At 42.7% G+C, this 18,487-nt stretch overlaps 1 protein-coding gene across 1 annotated transcript in view; it reads left to right on the top strand.

Annotated features, from left to right (window-relative positions):
* The window catches only part of LOC147689087 (anterior gradient protein 3-like), a 102,588-nt gene extending 92,207 nt beyond the window's left edge, over window positions 1-10,381 (top strand). The window contains exons 7-8 of the mRNA XM_086941975.1: window positions 6,766-6,849; window positions 9,762-10,381. Of these exons, the coding sequence (XP_086798101.1) occupies window positions 6,766-6,849; window positions 9,762-9,811 (134 nt within the window). The 3' untranslated portion in view covers window positions 9,812-10,381. The remainder of the gene's footprint in view (window positions 1-6,765; window positions 6,850-9,761) is intronic.
* The last annotated feature ends 8,106 nt before the right edge of the window (window positions 10,382-18,487 follow it).

Raw genomic sequence — 18,487 nt, 5'->3', positions numbered from 1 at the left:
CTGCTAGCTTTCTCTCTTAAAAATGTTCACCCCCACAAAACTCACCTGCGCTCTCTCTCCCTGCCCTGTATTGCTCTCTCCCTTTTGCGCTGCTTTCACCTACTTTCCCCATCCAGCTTTATTATTACTTTATTGCTCCCCCTACCAGCTTCTCTGTAGTCCCACCACGACAGTGGTCCTTTTTTATATCCTACTATATCCTATAAAAAAACGTTTCCACAATCCTCCAATTTCATGTTTGTATTTAGAAATCTGTTGGGCTTGGCCCTTCTTGCAGGGTTATTTCCAAACCTTTTGCTTCTTCCTCCTATTTTTTCCTGACCTGTTGTTGTTGGCTATAGGACTCTGGGCACTTTACCACTGCTAATCAGTGCTAAAGAGCATATGCTCTATGTGTAAATTGTGTTTATGGACTGGTGTTTCCATGATTGGATATTTGATTTACTGAGAAATCCCTAGTACAGTGCACTGTGTGTGGCCAGGACCTGTAAATTAAAGGATACTAGAGGGTCTGCAGCATGATTGTGCCACCCACATGATTAGCCTGAAAAGGTATCTCAGACCTACCACTGCAGTGTTTGTGCACAGTTTTTAACTGCCCTGTTAACCTGGTAAGGGCACCCACTTGCAAGGCCCTAACCTTCCCTTTTCTTACATGTAGGGCATCTTAATAGTAGGCCTAAGATATCCCCATGGGCAGTGTGCAGTGTATGTGAAACGTAGGACATCTACTGGTGTATCTGGCATGTCCTGATAGAGAATTACTGCCAATTTCGTGACTCACTATTGAAAGGCTATCTGCCCCATTGGATAGAATAGGAAATACTCTGTAACATCTTACAAGTATACATTCCCATTGTAACAAGACAGAGACATGAAGTTTAGGCTCTCTGAACTCAGAATGTAATAACACATATTTTAGTAAAGATGTTTTTTTTAATTGTGTGTTTGAAAATGCCACTTTTAGAAAGTATGTATACACAGAGGTTTTGGGTCCAATAAACCGACCAGCCTGGACCTCAACAATAGCAAAACAGAACAAAGATGGCTAGCCAGAATGCTTTGATTTGAGATTAGAACCCACACAGCCCATACGTAGTGTGTGACCAAACCGTTTGGTTAGCAAAACATTTATTTTAGTTCAAAATCATTTTTCAAAGTTCATAGAGACATGACATCAAGAAAAAGAACATGGTCAAAAACAGTCAAGTCAAAGGCAAAAACAAACAATTGTGTGCACCATAAATACAAAATATACAGACATGAATACTAAATATTCAAACAATTATACGACACCAAAGAGCAACTTAGAATACAAAATATACAGTCCAAATCAATTGTAATTCAAAACCATAAAGCATGAAGGGAAAAACGAAACCAGTCCTTTAGCTGAAATACCAGTGGACAGGCGGAATTAGGGGTGGTAAACCAATGCCTGCCTGTCTCACAAATCCCATGACTGAATGTTCAGTCTGGTTGCAAGCCAGGGCCCACACAAATGGAGTAAGTTGATCCCTAGCTGCACCCTTCTTTCTTGCCACGGGCTGGGGGTCAACGCGTTTCGAACCAACGTAATTCAAGGTTCTCCTCAGGACATGGACTGCGTACGGTCTTAACTGCACCACGTGCACAAAAAATTGCAGGAATGGAGGTAATCTGCAAAGCAGGGGAATCTGAATCGAGTTGTCCAGGTGTCAACAGCAAGAGACGCCCGCCGAGCGGTGCGCTATGAGAAAGGTGGCAGAGTTCACATTCCTAATATGAGCTGCACGCCGTGTGTCAGAGACGTCGGATGTGTAGAAGCGAAGTAAGGGATTCTTAATTAAGTAGGCGGGAAAAATTCAACCGCACGGAGCCGATGTGCAGCAGGGATTAAATCCGAGTGGCGACCGAAGGCGTTCAGGGACTACTTGAATGCCTTCGGTCGCCGCTCGGATTTAATCCCTGCTGCACATCGGCTCCGTGCGGTTGAATTTTTCCCGCCTACTTAATTAAGAATCCCCGACTTCGCTTCTACACAGCCGACGTCTCTGACACACGGCGTGCAGCTCATATTAGGAATGTGAACTCTGCCACTCCTTGAACGCCTTCGGTCGCCGCTCGGATTTAATCCCTGCTGCACATCGGCTCCGTGCGGTTGAATTTTTACCCCCAAAATAATTAAGAATCGGCGGGCGTCTCTTGCTGTTGACACCAGGACAACTCGATTCAGATTCCCCTGCTTTGCAGATTACCTCCACTCTTGCAATTTTTTGTGCACGTGGTGCAGTTAAGACCGTACCCAGTCCATGTCCTGAGGAGAACCTTGAATTACATTGGTTCGAAACGCGTTGACCCCCAGTCCATGGCAAGAAAGAAGGGTGCAGCTAGGGATCAACTTACTCCACTTGTGTGGGCCCTGGCTTGCAACCAGACTGGCCCCTCGCGGTGGGATGCCTGGCTTTCACCTTGCGGATACCCTGCCGGGGTTATCTCACAGGGGAATACCAGGACGGGTTCCCTAAGCAAGCGCTTAGAAACCGCTCGGTGATTTGCGCTATATAAATTCCTGTACATTTACATTTACATTTAACATTCAGTCACGGGATTTGTGAGACAGGCAGGCATTGGTTTACCACCCCTAATTCTGCCTGTCCACTGGTATTTCAGCTAAAGGACTGGTTTCGTTTTTTCCTTCATGCTTTATGGTTTTGAATTACAATTGATTTGGACTGTATATTTTGTATACTAGGTTGCACTTTGGTGTCGTATAATTGGTTGAATATTTAGTATTCATGTCTGTATATTTTATATTTATGGTGCACACAATTGTTTGTTTTTGCCCTTGACTTGACTGTTTTTGACAGTGTTCTTTTTCTTGATGTCATGTCTCTATGAACTTTGAAAAATGATTTTGAACTAAAATAAATGTTTTGCTAAACAAACGGTTTGGTCACACAGTACTTTTAGAAAGTAGGCATTTTCTTGTTTAACCATTCTGTGTGCCGCTGCCTGTTTGTGTATTGACTGTCTTGTTTGGGAGTTACAGTTGCTGTGGATATGCATTTTTTGTAGACAGCCACGGGGAGGGGTTGATGTGTGCCCGGTCCTCCCTGCATGACTTAGAGCTGAGCTGAATGGGGCTGGGCTGCAATTAGAGTAGTGCGAGGAGATTTCCTTGCACCTGATTGAGGACTGTCTCCTTTGCACAATACTGTCTCCACTCCCTGTGGTCATTCTGCACCACTGAGGACAGAACTGATTTGGACTGGGCTCAGAGACCCTTGCACAAAGAGAACAAAGACATTTTAGGGTATAAGTATTACAGCTAGAACTCCAGAAGTTTAGATCGCTTCTGGGCTCAAGAGGAGCCTTTGCCAAGGTGAAGAGCTAAAGAGCTGTGAGAAGGAGTACTGCCCCTTTGCTGTGCGCTGTGTGGGGTTGGCCTGCAGTTGCTTTTTCTGCCAAGGAAAGGACAAAGACTGGAACTTTGGTTTGTACCTGCTTGAAGAAGATGTCCAAGGGCCTGTGGGTGCTAGCCTCCCTTTTATGAAGTCTCATGGACACAAAGACTTCACTCCCTGCTCCCCTGAAATCTGCTGCTGAGAGTTCTGACCTGCCAGGAGGTGCCTGTTCCAGTTCTGATCCTCTGAAGCTTATGCTTGTTGCTGGAATCGGGAAGAAACGTGAAGAACTATGAAAATCGACTCATCGCGCTTCTTGCAGCTGTTTTTTCTGACGCAGCACCGCTGTGCGAGAAGAATCTCCATGCATCGTCGTGCCTCATCCGAAACTGATGTAGCGCCTGTTGCCGCTGTAGGAACTGACGCATCAAGGGATCGCAGCTGAAGAAACCAACACAGTGCTGCTTGCCGCCGCCGCATCGATTGCGACAAATCCCGGATGTCCATCCATCGTACCTGTGCAGCAAGTTTTCCCGAAGCATTGCCTGTAGACCAGAAGCGTCTAGGAGTCGAGGCATCACTTCTCCTTAGAGACCGGATCTGACGCACCACTTCTCCTGTGTGCAGCAGAACTGTTGCATCACCTCCCCATGACCTCAGGAACTGACGCATCTCTTTGTTTCTTGATACTTCCCATCTCTGCGGATGTTTTACCTTCTGAATACTCATCTCAAGATACTTTGTGAGAAATCACGCATCCAAAGTTTTCTATGGACCAAGTTGTTTGAAACATTTCTAAAGACATAGTCTTATTACAAGTATGTTGGATTTTTGTCATTTTTTGTCCTGTGGTTTAGATAAAGATTCTGGGCCTCATTTATAAGGCCTTGCGTCAGTTGTGTGCTTCTGATGCGTCACTTTTTGTGATGCGTCGGCGGCGTAAAACATGCCTACTGTTGCGCACTTTTTACAAAATGACGCATCTAAGCAGATCCATCACTTTGTAAACCCCTGCGCTACATTATACCTGTGTCAGGTATAATGTATGCAGGGGGGGTATTCCCCCGCAAAAAGCCTCGTAGAAGAGACGCAGTGAAATCTATTAGATTTCACTGCGTCGTTTCTAGGACGCCGTTGAGCCAAAATCTTGCGCCTTCCTCACAGCAGACGTAAAACTGATGCAGGCCCTTCCACATGGGGCTTGCCCCATGTGAAAGGACGCATTGCTGGAGTTGCGTCACGTTTGTGACACAATCCAGCAATGCATCACTTTTGTGCTTATAGATACGTCAGAAATACTGGCATATCTGTAACTCCTTGCAACATGATGCGTCATATATTAAATATGACTCATCAGGTATGTCGCAAGGAGTGCACACTGAGAAGTGACGCATGGCTGCTTTCATGCAGCGATGCATCATTTCTCATAAATGAGGCTCTCTTTATTTTTCTAAACTGGCGTGGTGTCCGTTCATGGTGTTATCACTGTATAATGTGTGGTTTGAGTACAAATACTTTACACCTTACCTTTGGGATAAGTCTGTCTGCTTGTGCCATGTTACCCAGGGAGTGAGTAGGGGCTATCTAAAGAGTGTATCCTCCGTTCATTATTATTATTATTATTATATTTCTTATATAGCCTGGAGAGCGTGGAGAAGTGTGGCTCACTGGTTAGAGCAGGCAGACCCTGAAGCAGAGGTCAGACCCGGGACCAGGGTTCGGTTCCCGACGCGGCAGGGTGTTGAGCTCAAATGTCCACGGACTCGATAATTCTCGCTTCGGTGCCTGACCTAATCATGGGTTCACACTCTGCAACTCTGGGCATTAAGCTTGCTTAATCTCCACAACGGCCCCCCGCGGCGGGATGCCTGGCTTTCACCTTGGGGATGCCCTGTAGGGGCTATCTCACAGGGAAAAACCAGGACGGGTTCCCAAGGCAAGCGCGGAGATACCCCTTCGGGGGTCGATTCTGGCGCTATATAAGAAATATAATAATAATAATAATAATAATAAAGCTATTGACAAATCAAATGGGTCCTAAAGGTGAGAACTTTGCTTGTTAAATCACGGCTGGCAAACTCAGTCCCAGGAAGCACTGTGAACTCTCCCTAATACCATTCTTTTCAGGCCACCCCCTAAGTCTGAATTTAGTCAGAGAAGGTTGTAAATAATTGCCTATCTAATTAATATTCATTACGAAGATTGGTCTGTGATTGCCTGTTGCTAGAGATGGTGTGGTGTGGCATTTTAGTAGATGCCACACCACATCGCAAGATTGAAGAATGATTATAAAAAGGTGGTGGGCAATTTTAGCCAGTTTCTATCACCAGTATGTTAGTACTTCGGACTCTTTATTGTCAACGGTTGAAAAGCTGTATACTCTAGCCATCCTACTATATCCGCTCTCTCAACCAAGGGGCATATCATCAAGGGAGATATTGATGCTTTTTCGGCACATAACACCGAAAAAGCAGCGATTCAGTTAACACCCTATTTACAAGGACACGCTATCAAGCGTTACCGCGTATTTCCTTGCTACTTTGCATGTCAGTGATCAATATCGCTAATCACATGCAAAGTAGGTCTTCCCCACATAACATCATGGGATAACCTTGCAAACACAGCTTCACTATATTTAGAAGGATGCCCCAGACCCGCGAAGCCATTTTTAAAGTTTTGCTAAAGGCGCCTTTAACGCTGGATGTTAACTTGTGCTAATATTTCTACTTAGATATCTGTAACATGGGAGGAGGATTGAAAGGCTAGGTCCACATCTGCCTATTATCAAGGTTTTCGTTCTTGCAGGATAATTATCCCTGATTTTCGCACGCTAATGCAGCTTCTCACCCTCTATCGCTGTATTTCACATCGCCTCGGTGAAAGCGTTGATAATACTCCGCTAACCCGGGGCAGAAATCCAGCGATAGACTGCGATAATGCAAGTCGCACTAAGCGTGATTTGCGATGATTATCGCATCTCCTTGCTAATATGCCCCTAAGTCTTTTACATTGCTGGAAAAAAACAGCTACAATAGGTTTTCCGTGAAACAACACAGTTCAAGAAAACCTGCTACTAATTAGAGGTTTATGTAACAAAAAATATTTTTACTGGGCTACTCTTACCTATAGGTTTATGTAGCAAAATATGTTTTATTTGGAAATTAGTTCTTTGCAAACATTGTTTTGCCGGGATGGCCAACTGCAGGCACATTTTCACAAATCTGACAAGCTTCGCAAAAGGTATGGGTGATTTTTAAATTGCACAGACCCTTAGATTTAGTGCGAGTGCTTAATGTAAGAAATAATGTCAAATAAGCTTATGATCATAGTGATGGCGTCAGCAGGGATTTTTTCATTGTATTATCCTGATTTTCTTTCACAGACCCCACATTAACTGTGAGAGCTGACATCGGTGGAAGATACTCAAATCGACTGTATACTTATGAGCCGCAAGACATGCCATTACGTAAGAGTTGACACATTAGTTCTTATGTTTATTTTTCACTGTTCTCTTCTTTATAGTTCATTTCATGATTTGTCTTCTCCTTTTGTACAGATTACATCCACTGCTAACTTTGTAAAGATGTAACTGATACTTTTAGAATCCATCTTTTGTCTTTGGTTTTTATCTTTCTCAGTGATAAATATTCACATTCGTATATTCTGAGTAGAAGACTTGACAGAAATCTATTAGCAACCACATAAACAAATATCAAAGATGTCAGCACTCAAATACTGTCCTAGATACAAAGAAATAACTTTAGTAATAAAAGACAATTAACCCCTTCCATGCTGATGATGAACCCCAGCCGTCATGCACTACGGTGCTCGTGTGCTGATGACGGCTGGGGTTCGTCACGGCCCGCCCCTGTTCGTGCTGTTTACAGCACACCAGGGGAATCGCGGCCGCATAGAAAGGGTTAAAAAAGTGAAATGTTTATTGTTATTTCTGCTGCTAACCAGACATTATTATATAGTGCTATTGATGGGCACAGAGTTTGTTGTTCTGCAGCAGCTCAGAAGTGTGAGTGTTGAAAAGAACAGGAAAGGGAGTTAGCATATCTCAGTCCTCTCAATGTCCATTCACTATTACAGGGCAATATGAGGGTCGTGGTACTTCCATAGTGCAAAGACAATCATTTTGCTGAAAAACGGTGGCAGAAAAGTAAAACCAAAGCAGCCTTACGATATTCTGAAATGTCAGTGGATGCTAGGGTCCATAATTTGGCTCGATCACAATCGTGTTTTTGATTGTGCATGTCAGTAAGCAACAAAAACATACGGAAACAGAAATGGAACAAGGAACTGCAAAGAACAACAATTTGAAATTCAAATATTTTGATGTGAAAAGCAATAGGAGAGAAGGTACGGAGACCAAAAAGAACTGGAAAAACAGCAGGAAAAAGGGCAGAGAAAAAGGGGGAGAAGGTAGGGTACGAAACTTGAGTATAGATGGAAACCCCTAGGTGAAAAAAACGAAACTTAAAAAATCACCATATCGCTCCCCAAAAATCCTTATTAATATGCCATCTTTATCACTCAAAATCGGTGCAAATTAATTAAACAGAGTACATTATTTCACATCTTGTCCTGGAATTTTAGCATTCCACGTGATATATTGCCAAAAAAGTTCAAAATCAGTCCACGTTGAACAGCATAAATAAGAAAGTTGTGATATTAGCATTGGCAGATTCCTTCGAGGTCCTTGAAAAGATTGTACATAAATGATAGATATTCTTGGGGGGATACCCATGAGATAGCTCAAACTGCTACGAAATAAAACATAGTTTCCTTTAACTCATTGGTCCTCACATGAGGAATTCCTTTGTCGCGGGTTCTCTGCCTTTAAGAGCCACAAAATGGGACACTCCTTTCACAGAAAGTGGCGTTACTCTATCAGCCCTCACCATTTAATTCAATTCCTCTTTCCATACCAGGTCCCTAGCCAAGGACAACTGAATATTATCCATGATAATACGATTGACCCTCACCACCAGCCAATTGGCCTCCAGTCTGAAAAATGCCACTCTATCATGTCTGATACCCAAACCTGCAAGAAACTCTGTCAGAGCTGTGCACACTAGCTGGACACTATTATCGGTAACTAAAACCTTCGGCTTCCCCTCCTTCAAAAACCCTGTTTTAAAGAATTCTATTGCATTCTTAATTGTGATTTGCTCTATGGACTTGACAACAAATCATTTGCTTTGGTAATCCACAAGAACCATTAGGAACTTGTCTCTACAGCCCAATGTTTCCACAGGGCCCAGAAAACCCACTGTTTATTTCTCCCATGGTCTACTAGGAAGTTTTACACACCAAGTGCGGTTATCTGACAACCTTAATTTTGTTGTTGTTGCTACAGGAATAACAATCACTCAAGGCTCTTTCCACCTCCTTGTCAATACCCGGTCACCAAAAGGATTGTCTTAATCTTCTCTTCCTCAGATTCCTCCTCAAATCTCCCTCATGTACACTCCTCACCAACCTACTTCTCAGCACCCTGGCGGAACAATTCAACTGCATCTCAAAATCTTTTCGACCTGAATACTTAACCGTCCTCCACCACCAAGTACTGTTTCATATCTTCACTTAAAGCAACTCTTGCTGCTACCCATTGCTCATCAAGTCCTTCAATTCCTTGAACTCACTCATCACCAAATATTGCACTCTTCCATTCTTCTTGACTCAAAGCAAGCTCTCCATCAATAGAAGCATTTACTGGCTCAACCCCTATACGTAAATGAAACATCCTTTTCCTCTATCACAGGCATGCGTGACAGGCATTCAGCAATCACATTTCTCTTTCTTCTGATGAATTGTGTTCTAAAATTAAAATCTATCACAGTCATTACCCACCAAAAAAAACCTTAATAATATCCCATCTTTATCACTCAAAAATCGGTGCAAATTAATTAAACAGAATACAATATTTCACATCTTGTCCTGGAATTTTACCAACGCATGTGATATATTGCCAAAAAAGTTAAAAATCAGTCCACGGTGAACAGCATAAAAAGGAAAGCTGTGATATTTGTATTGGCAGATTTCTTCGAGGTCCTTGAATAGATTGTACATAAATGATAGATATTCTTGGGAGGGAACCCACAAGATAGTTCAAACTTCTACGAAATAAAAACATAATTTCCTTTTACTCATTGGTCCTCAATGTGGATAATTACAAAGCATTCAATTATGAAACATTAACACTCCAATGTAAATTACTGTACTACAAGAATAACATGGTTCTTAGAATACATGGGTGTGAAAAACTGAAGATATGCATACCCCATGGTAATGTTTTTCCAAAGTTAGTACTAACTTTTATGTTAAAAATATAAATGTTCTTATGTTATTTTGTGTCTCTATTTCTTGCAGTGGTGGAGAACATGCAAAAAGCCGTCCGACTTGTTCAGACTGAGCTTTAGATACACCATGGCAGATTTACTTAGCCTCTGAGAGGTTCAGAAGGACAAAGAAGAAATGTTGCCAAATATGGAACAGGGAAATACTGAGCATTGGTTTTCATGACCTGATTTATAAAAAGGAGGAATACGTCTCTATTTTCCACCACAGAAAGACTCTTTATTAGAATATATCATAGTTCAACTTAATCAAATATATGAATATTACACTATCAAGGGTACTGATTATGCAGAAAGTTATGCTTCTAATTCCCCTCTCCTAGTAGCATAAGGAAGGAAATAAATCTGGCATGAATGTACAGCAGAAAATGAATGTATATTGCACAGTTGAACAGAAGACCAACATCACTGAAAAAATGAACCAATCTGATCAAATGGATCCTTCACATGCTGAATGTAATTCTTAATGCTTATGATGTCATAGCTACATAAGATTACATAGGTAGCCAGCTGCACCTTATCGTCCTCTACCTTCTGTCATGTACAGCAGAATGACCATTCAACGTTCAAAAGTGTGTCTTATTTCATCCTTGTGGTTTGAACAAAGTCTAATAAAAACAATATGTTTCGGAATTATTTCATATGCAACAAATCAGTAAATCAAATTCATAACTGATATATTAAACACAGAAATGAGTCACTCAGCACTGTAAAAATGGAGTGAAGCCTTTTTTGAATTACACAATTGAGTGCACTAAAATGCACATTACAGTTTAACTTATCAACTAGGATCTTTTGTACCAAACGTTTATTTCAGCTACTACTCATCCACAACACTTCAAGCAACATAATTCTCTGCTTACATTTCCATCATTAATTTATATTTATTTTGAATTCATATAAAAGTATGTAGTAATCAGATACACAACAGGAATTTAATTTTCTTCACAAGTTTCCTTTATTGGATGCACTTCTTTGCGTGACAGTAACTTCCAGCCTAATGAATTATGAACAGCTTTTCCTGGAACAATGCCAAACCCTCCATTCCAATTACATCATCAATGCCCCAGGACCATTCCACTTTACAGTACATCTCCACATATCTCCCCACTTTCAAAAAGCGATAAAAGAAAATACAGTGAAAAAAACAATGTATGGTACATGACAGTAAGAAAAATAGTAAACTAGCAATATGATACAATTAACAAGAAAATGCATAAAATGCATACTGCAAGAGCATGATCATCAAAACAGGAATTGGACACGTCTCAAATTGAGGTTTTAACCTTACACAAATTTCCCATGCTCCATTCCCTTCTGTCATCCAACCTAACCACAGAATTAATTACCTTAATCACTTTTTGTGACTGGGAACATTTGCTTTCTCCTTTCTTTATATGCCCTGTCTTCCTTACTACCACCCAGTCCCCACACTTTACATCCACATCCTTCACTCATTCACTGTTATCGTAATTCATTTTATTGCATCTTTGAAAATCTGTCACCATACCTGACATACAGTCACAATCCACCCATACCTGGTATTTCTTATACAACCACATGGGGGATTCCTTTGTCGCTGGTTCTCTACCTTTAAGAACCACAAAATGGGACACTCCTTTCACAGAATGTGGCGTTACTCTATCAGCTCACATCATTTAATTCAATTCCTCTTTCCATACCAGGCCATTAGCCAAGGGCAACTGAAAATTATGCATGATAATACGATTGTCTCTCACCACTAGCCCATGGCCTCCAGCCGGAAAAATGCCACTCTATCATGTCTGATACCCAAACCTGCAAGAAACTCAGTCATAGCTGTGGACACTAGCCGGACACCATTATCGGTAACTAAAACCTTTGGTATCCCCTCCTCCAAAAACACTTTTTAAAGAATTCTATCACATTCTTGATTGTGATTTGATCTATGGACTTGACAACAAATCATTTTGTATATTAATCCACAAGAAACATTAGGAACTTGTCTCTGAAACTCAATTTTTCCACAGGGCCCACAAATCCACTGCTTATTTTTCCCATGGTCTAGTAGGAAGTTTTACACACTCCAAGTGTGGTTGTCTGACAACCTTAATTTTGTCATTGTTGCTACAAGAATAACAATCACTAACTGCTGCTTCCACCTACTTGTCCATACCCGGCCACCAAAAGGATTGTCTTAATCTTCTCTTCCTCAGATTCCTCCTCAAATCTCCCTCATGTAAAATCTTCACCAACCTACTTCTCAACACCCTGGTGGAACAATTGAACTGCATCTCAAAATCTTTTCCACCTGAATACTTAATTCGCCCTTCACCACCAAGTACTGTTTCAAATCTTCACTTAAAGCAACTCTTGCTGCCACCCATTGCTTATCAAGTACTTCAATTCTTTGTAACCACTCATCTCCAAATATTGCACTCTTTCATTCTTCTTTACTCAAAGCAAGCTCTCCATCAATAGAAGCATTTACTGGCTCAACCCCTATACCTAAATGAAACATCCTCTTCCTCTATCACAGGCATGCGTGACAGGCAATCAGCAATCACATTTCTCTTCCCCTTGATGAATTGTATTGAAAAATTTAAATCTATCTCAGTCATTACCCATCTAGAAACTCGAGATGTCACGCTACCCTCAAGACCCCTGCCATACTTAAAAACATGCAACAAAGGTTTATGATCAGTCTTACGTATAAAAGCTAATCCCAACAAATAGTATCTGAAGCAGTTCATTCCCCAGCAACAAGTCAACACCTCCTTTTCAATAGCAGAGTGCAACAGTTCTGCCCCTTGCAAGCACTGTGATGCAAAGCCAATGAACCTCTCTTCATCGTCCATTTTTTTAACCAAAACTCCTCCAAGGCCTACATTACTGGTACACTAAGGTCTTCCTATAGACATCAAAATTCCCCAATGTAGGCATATTAGCAAGTGACCTATTGGATACTGTCAATTGCAGTTTTGCACACTGTTCCCCACTCAAACACCACATCCATCAACAGAGTCTCATGAGTGCTACAACATCGGCAAAACTGGAGATACATTTGGAACAATATTCTGAAAGTCCCAGAAACGACTTCAACTGTTCATTGTTGCAGTGCATCTTCCATTGCCTTCATAATACTTTGCTTCAGTCTTATACCTCTTTCAGGTATCTCATGTCCCAAATAGCTCACCTGCTCCCTCCTTAATTGACATTTTTCCTTTTTTACAGTTAAACCATGGCTGCTAATTCTCCACAACACCTCATTCAACAGCCAATTGTGCTCTTCCCATGACTTTTCCACCAGCATAATGTCATACTGGAAACACAATATGTTTTTCATTCCTTGAAAGATATTGTGCATAATCCTCTGAGAAACTGCAGAGGCTGATGCCGAACCAAATGGCATCTGGCAATACCTATACGGCCCCAGTGGAGTCACAAATGATGTAAGTGATCTAGACTCTGGATACAAATTTATTTGGTGATAGGCTGCGACATATCTAACACACTGAGGGGCAGATTTGCAAGCCCCTTGCGCCTCTTTGCGCCGCTATTGCATCACTTTTTGTGACGCAATGGCGGTGCAAACAATGTGCCTTATTTACAACATGGTGCATCTAGGGATCAGGAATAATATATGCAGGGGGACGTTCCTACACTGGAAAGCCTTGAAAAAGTGACGCAGTGAAATCTACTAGATTTCACTGCGACACTTTTAGGACGCCACTGCGTCAAAACTTAACGCCTGCTTCAATCAGGTGTTAGGAGTGACCCAGTGTAGTTGGAATAGGGCACACAATGGATTGCTGGAGTTGCGTTGTGCTTATGACACGACTCCAGCAATGCATGACTTTTGCCCCAACAGATGCGTCAGAATTTCTGATGCATCTGTCAATCCTTCCGCCATGGTGCGCCATATTGTAAATACGGCGCATCCATGGTGGCGCAAGCATTTTTTAGGGAGGTGCAAGGAAAGTACAAATCTCTATAGATGCGTCACTTTCACGTAAATCTGCCCCTGAATACATCCCCCCTCCCATTCATTCAACATCTCTGCAATACTGGGAAATGGTTGGCGATCAACCAAAATATTTTTGTTACAGTCACGCAAGTCAATACCGAGACATATTTTATTGCCATCCTTAGGAGCAACTACAATTGGAGAAAGCTGCTCAGAGGACTAGTGGTTCAATGATCTTTTCCTGCAATAGTTTATCTAATTCTTGCTGAAGCTGGGCTGTTATGAGAAAAGGTATGGGTCTCACTTTGTGTACAGTATGAATGTCATTTTTCTTTAGGATTATCCAATAGGTAAAGTTTTTTAGCACCCCCAACTTGTCTGTAAACACATGTGGAAATGCCTTTACCAACTCCTTACCCCAGTCTGTCTCAACATCATGTTTTGGCAAAGCATTCTCATTTATCAGTTCAATACTCATCACTGGTTACACAGCATTAGGATCAATAATAGTGCTCAAATCCCTCTGGTGGCACCACCCAAAGAGATTTGATCCTTCATCTGTTATATATATTCTTCCATGTACACTGTTTTGTTAAAAAAAAAGTCTATCCATTTCATTCCTATAATATTTATTCTCTTTCCACCATATCCACTGCGTTCACATCTGCTGGCAATAATTTGCTAATCTGTCCCTTAAAATCATTCACATATGTTTTTGGGGAAATTAAAGTAAACAGACTCCCTGAATCTGCCCACACTTTAACTTGTACGATACCTAAGATGATGTTGCAATGGGGGTTCTCAAATACCCCTGAACATTCCCTCTTCACACCTAACACACTGTTACTCTCCACTAAAATAGAATCCTCAATCTCATTACTGTCAATCTAATTTCATCTTAAATTTCATCTGAACTGTCCACCACTTTCTCACTAGTGTTGTGCACACTCCCTTACAATATACAAACGTTCGCTAAATGTCCCTTCCTTCCACAAGCCCTGCATGTGATATTCCTTGCTCCGCACGCAATACTGAAAGCAATATGTCCAGGACAACCACACCGGAAGAATGTTATTCTCCCTTTTTCTTCCACTCTACTATTCCTAGATTCCATAGTCTTGAGGGGGTTGTTTGAACTTGACTTCCTTCACTTCTATAGTAGGCGTTTCTTTTTCCACAATCTTAAAACTGAATTTGCTTGTCCATTTCTTCCACACAGCAGTGTGCTCCATACTTCTTGCTATCTGTATTGATTCCTTCAGAGTGGTATAAATAGATAGGAGTCTTTCTTTGACCTTCTGTTGTTTGTGCACCTCACAATTTGATCACTAATCAGAGATTCTGACAAATTTTGAAACTCATAAGTTACTGCTAACCCTCTATATGCAGCAACATAACTCATAACATCTTTATCGCGACTCTGCACACAACAAAAGAACTTATGCCGCTAAAAAACTACACTTTAGGCGAAAAATGTTTTTCAAACTTTTGCAGTGACATTTCATAAACATTCATAGGTTGGCCATTTCCCATGCCCTAAGAAACCTCTGGTAGATCACCATAAATCCTCCTTCCTTCAGTTCCTAAATGATGCAGCAATATTGCTTGTCTCCTCAATGGATCATATTTATCAACTCCAATAACTAACATATATGTGAAGAATATATTTTACATCTTTTCCCAGGATAAGGGGCTCTCAAGGAATTGCCAAAAAACTGGGTGGAGCAGCCATACCTTATTCCGACATATCTGTAAGAAAATAAAAACAACACACTATGATGATGTACTAAAATAATAAAAAACCTTAATAAACTGGAATAACAAATTAAAATATTTATCTAAATAAATATTTAAAACATATTTGTTAGAGTCTTTCTTCCAAATATGGTTCAATAGCAATGCTCTTTCTTCTAGATAATTATAAAAGTCCTATTTATATGCAGATTACTTCAGATTCTTCTAGGGCACAACACATTTTGCAGCTTCCAGATGGCCTCTATGGTGAGTTTCGTCTTCTCTCTTTAATTTTATAGCAATTTGAGATGAACTGTGAAAGGACAAGCTTACTACACAATTCAAAAGGACAGTTTTATCTATTTCCCTTCCTTACAGTACAGCCACTTGTGTGTCAGCATCAACATTCCCAGTGACATGTGCTTGTATAATACGCTGCTGAACACGCTGGTCTGGGAAGATTACGCGTAGACAGGCTACAAGTGTCGCGTTCAAGGAGCTGGCTCGCGTGGAATGTAGACGTGCTGGAGGTGTTCTAAGCAAGGGCTCCTGAATGCAAACCCCTTTAGACTTAAGGGTTTTAGGGCCAACACCCAGAGGAGCACCGGAGTACTTGAATTACCTCACCCAGAGAAGCCGGGAGCATAGGCATCTTTTGGTGTCGGGAATCATTTTTGATTTCAATGGCGATCTGCTGCAAAGTGCTGCTGCCGTCGAAGAAGAAAGTGTCTGGTGTGATCCAAGCCTGGATCGAAGATGAGAAGAACCTGAAAGCAGAGGGGACAGAGTCTGGGTCACTTGCCAATGACCAGGGACACGATAGACGAATGCCCACCGATGTCGGGTGATTTCTGGTTGACTCTGCAGCCATGAGGACCAGGAGGACCAGGAGGTGTGGATGACAACCAGGAGCTGGATTCCAGCTGTCCTACAAAGGGTGTTGAGTGCTGTGGCATTGGTGGCCGGATTGGACCTAACAAACCTTGGCAATAGCAACCCCTGCAGAAAGTGAAGAAATGCTGTGGTGCGGACCAGCAAGGTTAGGGGGACTCACAAAGTGGTGGAGAGTCAGGGCATGTCTGGAGTAGCCAAGGAAACCCAATGAAAGTCAAAGATGCCCTCTCAGGGACCCACCAGTCAACCCACCAGGGATCGCGAAGGTACCTAGAGCGAAAACACAAAGGGCCGGCTCACGGAACACTCGTGGAGTGTAGGCCAGCAATCTTCCATGGAAAAAGTGCTCAGTGTCTGGGTTACAAGTAACCCAGTGTACAGCCTCAATGGATGTCGAGAAGCTAATGCACCTGCAAACGTGCACGGTATCCAGGGGTTCCGGTTCCACAGTACTCATGAGGGCTGCAGGTTTCAGCTTTGCTGGAGACTCAGGTCGGCCTCGGAGAAACCTGGAAATCCACCTCCTGGGCTGCAATTACTTCGGAGTCCATTAGAAGCTTCGGAGATGCAGACCGGTCAGATCGTCTTTGGTGCCTGCCAAGCAGGGGAGTAACTCCTTTACTCCAAGGGAGATTCTTCAGTCATCTAGACGTGTAGACCGTCGAAGTTTTAGGATATCTGTAGCAGACTTTTGTCCAGGTGTAGTATAAAGTCCTGTAGCCAGGGGTTCCTTTCTGATACCCAACGAAGGGGTTGGACTAACTCTGGGGACCCACCTATGGTGGGAGGGTTTGGAAAGCAGGGTGGCTAGACCCATTTCCTTTGTCCAGTTTCTCGCCAGAGCAGGGGCTGGTAGCCCCTGCAACCGGTTTAAACTCGGCTATGCATAGGGACACCAAATGTGCCCCCAGTGCAGGCTTCAATGCACTCTTGGAGTACTCTCACCAACCCCCAATCCACTAAGGCCTGTCTTGGAGGTGATTACACCTCCCTTTGACAGGAAAACTATTGTCCAGGCCTCCCCTGCCGGAGTTTCGTCCAGCAGCAGGAGGCCAGACTCATGTCTGTGGCTGCAGCATCCATTTTGTGATGCCAGGGCTCTTTTAAACTGGTACTGGGTATACTGGTGTGTACATGTCTCTCCCTCTAGAAGGGTGGAATCATACCCCCGCCGCCAGGACTGGCGGCGGGGGGTATGACTCAAATACGACATGTTTCCGTGCAGCCATTCCAAAGTTAGCATTTACTGCGAGGTTATAATGCACTTAAGAGTATATGGTTAGGCCGCATCACAGAACACCCCCAGAGAATTGGTTCCGAAGGCTGCAGAGGGGCCCTGCTCACACAAAACCAAGCACCCTGCCTTCAGGATTGATAAGGCCTGCAATAGGAGTGAGGTTTACATGTGTAGTGATTTAAGGTAGATATAGGTAACCTATATCTAAGTAAGGGGTGCATGCACCACCTTACCCAGGCTGCAGTAGCATTCCTGTGGTGTCATTTTGGAAGGCTTCCCAGGGGTGGCATAATACATGCTGCAGCCCCTGGTAGGACTCTGGTGTACCTATGCCCTTAGTACCTGGTATACCATATACTAGGGACTCACAAGGGTACCCCAGTAACCAAACTGGAGTGTACCTAAAGTACTCGAAATCAATTTAGAGAGGAAGCAGCTAGGCTGGGGTCCTGGATAGCAGGGTCCCAGCCAGACTAAAGTCGAAAAACAGTGAAAAGTCAGCAAAAAAGTGGGTGTAACCATAAGAGTAGATCCTACTCTCCTACAGTGGCTAACTAGCCTTTCGCAAGTCTTGGTTTGGCGCAGATGTCCAGCTAGAGGGATATCATGAGCTAAAGTTCAGAGGAACTCCCTGTACCTCTGTGGCACTACCACTCTCCTGGTGGCTTCAGGTTTGGGGTCTCTTGCCTCAGTGTACAGTAATCTCTCTTCCCAATAAGCTCTGCGGGTACCACTGACATCTAACTTTGCTTCTGAAGCAGCTTGCTGCCTCAGGCTTTCAAGAGTGGGACAGTCTTGGTATCCCTGGCACAGCTCTTCCCTAGAGGGTCCCCATGGGTTCAAGAGTTCAACCTGGTAAGGGTCAGGCTCCACAGGCTTAGTTCCCTCTGGGGTGTCCAAGGCCTCTCCCTGAGGAGAGGGGTCCTGA

The sequence above is a fragment of the Lissotriton vulgaris genome, chromosome 10 (genome assembly GCF_964263255.1).
Source record: "Lissotriton vulgaris chromosome 10, aLisVul1.2, whole genome shotgun sequence".
Classification (NCBI taxonomy): domain Eukaryota; kingdom Metazoa; phylum Chordata; class Amphibia; order Caudata; family Salamandridae; genus Lissotriton; species Lissotriton vulgaris.
The sequence above is the reverse complement of the archived record's forward strand: the minus strand, read 5'-3'. Positions and strand labels throughout refer to the sequence as shown.